Raw genomic sequence first — 1,900 nt, 5'->3', positions numbered from 1 at the left:
GGGGGGGGGGTGAAGGGAGGAATTAACTTTTGGTGATTTGAGGGAAGGTTTTAGGAAATCGATGATTTCTGGAAAGTTGGTTTTGGATTTTGGGTTTTGTTTTGTGTTTAGTTATTTATTTGGTTATTTATTTATTCATTTATTTATTCATTTATTTATTCATTGTACATAAACCCCACAGCATAATGCCAATTACGAAGTGAAATTTGATACATTCGGATATAGTTTTTTTTTAAATATTTCTTGTGGAAAATTTCAAGGGCTGTTGAACAAGTTTTGAGTTTTCTGAGTCATGAGCATTTAATTTTTGAGGGTCGGAGGGGTGGACGGAGTGGGAGGGGTGAAGAGGGTGGGAAGTAAGGAGTAATGAATTTTTGGTGAAGGAAGGCTACGTTCAATCGATGATTTTTGAAGAATTAATTTTGGTTTTTGGGAACGTCGTTGAAGGGAAGCGATTTAGGGTGAAATACTAAGAGCTTTTTTTTGTTGTTTGTTTTGGTTTCTTTCGGGAAATTTGTGAAGTTGTGTGAGGAGAGGTCTTGGGGAGGGGAACAACTTTTTTAGCGATTTCAATATGGGCTGAATTTTTTAGGAATGAATTCGCAAGGAAGGGTTTTCAGGAAAAAAATTGAAAATATTTCTTGTTTCATCAATTTATAATTTCATCAATTTTTTTTCATTTTTTCAGATGTATTCAGTGGTAAAGGCATTCACATTGGAAATTCACCAGAAGGGTGCTACTCTGGAGAGAATTTCAAAGGGTATGAGAAGATCTCTCGGAATTTTTGTCTGAATTTATCGATTCCGAAGCTATCAGCCAGACGATCAAAACAATTTTTGTTGAAATTGATCGAATCAATGTTTTTGAGTGGATAAATTTCAACAAAATGACAAAAACCATTTCATTTATTTCTAAAATAACGATTCCATCAATTTTACCCTTCCATTAATTTTCAAAATATCCGACTGACAAGTGATGCTACGAGAAAATGTCAAAGCAATATTTGTCTTCACGATTTCTCCCAGAAAAAATCTCAGAAAATTTGTCCTCAACACTAATCATTCACAAAATACTTGAATAATTGCAGAGAACTTCGGAGAAAGTGATCTAGACAGCTCTGTGAAGAGACCTTCTTCGTGGGGAATTTCCGGAATTCCGTCCTCTCCTAAAAGGTCCTTTAACACTATTCACCAACTCCAACACTTTCCCAGAAATTTGACAAAAGGTCCACCGAGAAAAATTATTTTCCGGCAATTAAATGTATTTCCAAATCCAAATTCCTTCGAGGCAACATAGGGAATAAAAAAATTCGATCTCCAGGGACTTAATGATTCTCAGGAATTTATTCCCAAGCACTCGCAATTGTGAAATTTAGTGTAGTAAAATACACTGGATTCAAGTATAAATTATATTCGAATGGGGGATGGGTGTTTCAATTCGAGGATGATTATTTCGTATCCGCTCGGGTTGTACCAAGCGCTCTCAAGTGTAATATAAGGGTCAGACCCTGAGTGTGCGCATATAAGGGTCAAAAAGTGGAGGTTAAAAAATGAGGGTCAGAATGTTAGGGTTAAAAAAAGAGGGTCAGAATATTAGGGTGAAAACATTAGGGTCAGAATATAAAAGTAAAAAAAGTGGGTGTCAGGCAGTGAGGGTCATATAAGGGCTAAAAACGGTGACCAAGCATAAAATATGACTTATATTGAGACCCTCATTGCCTGACACCCACTTTTTTTACTTTTATATTCTGACCCTAATGTTTTCACCCTAATATTCTGACCCTCATTTTTTAACCTCCACTTTTTGACCCTTATATTCTGCCACTCAGTGCCTGACCCTTATATTACACTTAAGAGGGCTTGCTACAACCCGGCCTGATACAAAACAATCATCTCCGAA

General features: G+C 36.3%; 1 protein-coding gene across 2 annotated transcripts in view; it reads left to right on the top strand.

The window, feature by feature from the left end:
- Positions 1 to 863, top strand: part of LOC107037344 — a 78,716-nt gene extending 77,853 nt beyond the window's left edge. For both annotated transcript variants that reach the window (XR_001460826.1, XM_015255856.1), the window contains one exon: positions 689 to 863. Coding sequence is in view for 1 of the 2 variants with exons in the window: in XM_015255856.1 (XP_015111342.1) it covers positions 689 to 793 (105 nt within the window). In the remaining variant the exon portion in view is untranslated. The remainder of the gene's footprint in view (positions 1 to 688) is intronic.
- Positions 864 to 1,900: the final 1,037 nt, after the last annotated feature.

This window comes from Diachasma alloeum, unplaced genomic scaffold (genome assembly GCF_001412515.2).
Source record: "Diachasma alloeum isolate Michigan unplaced genomic scaffold, Dall2.0 Dall_scaffold_00217, whole genome shotgun sequence".
Classification (NCBI taxonomy): domain Eukaryota; kingdom Metazoa; phylum Arthropoda; class Insecta; order Hymenoptera; family Braconidae; genus Diachasma; species Diachasma alloeum.
The sequence above is the reverse complement of the archived record's forward strand: the minus strand, read 5'-3'. Positions and strand labels throughout refer to the sequence as shown.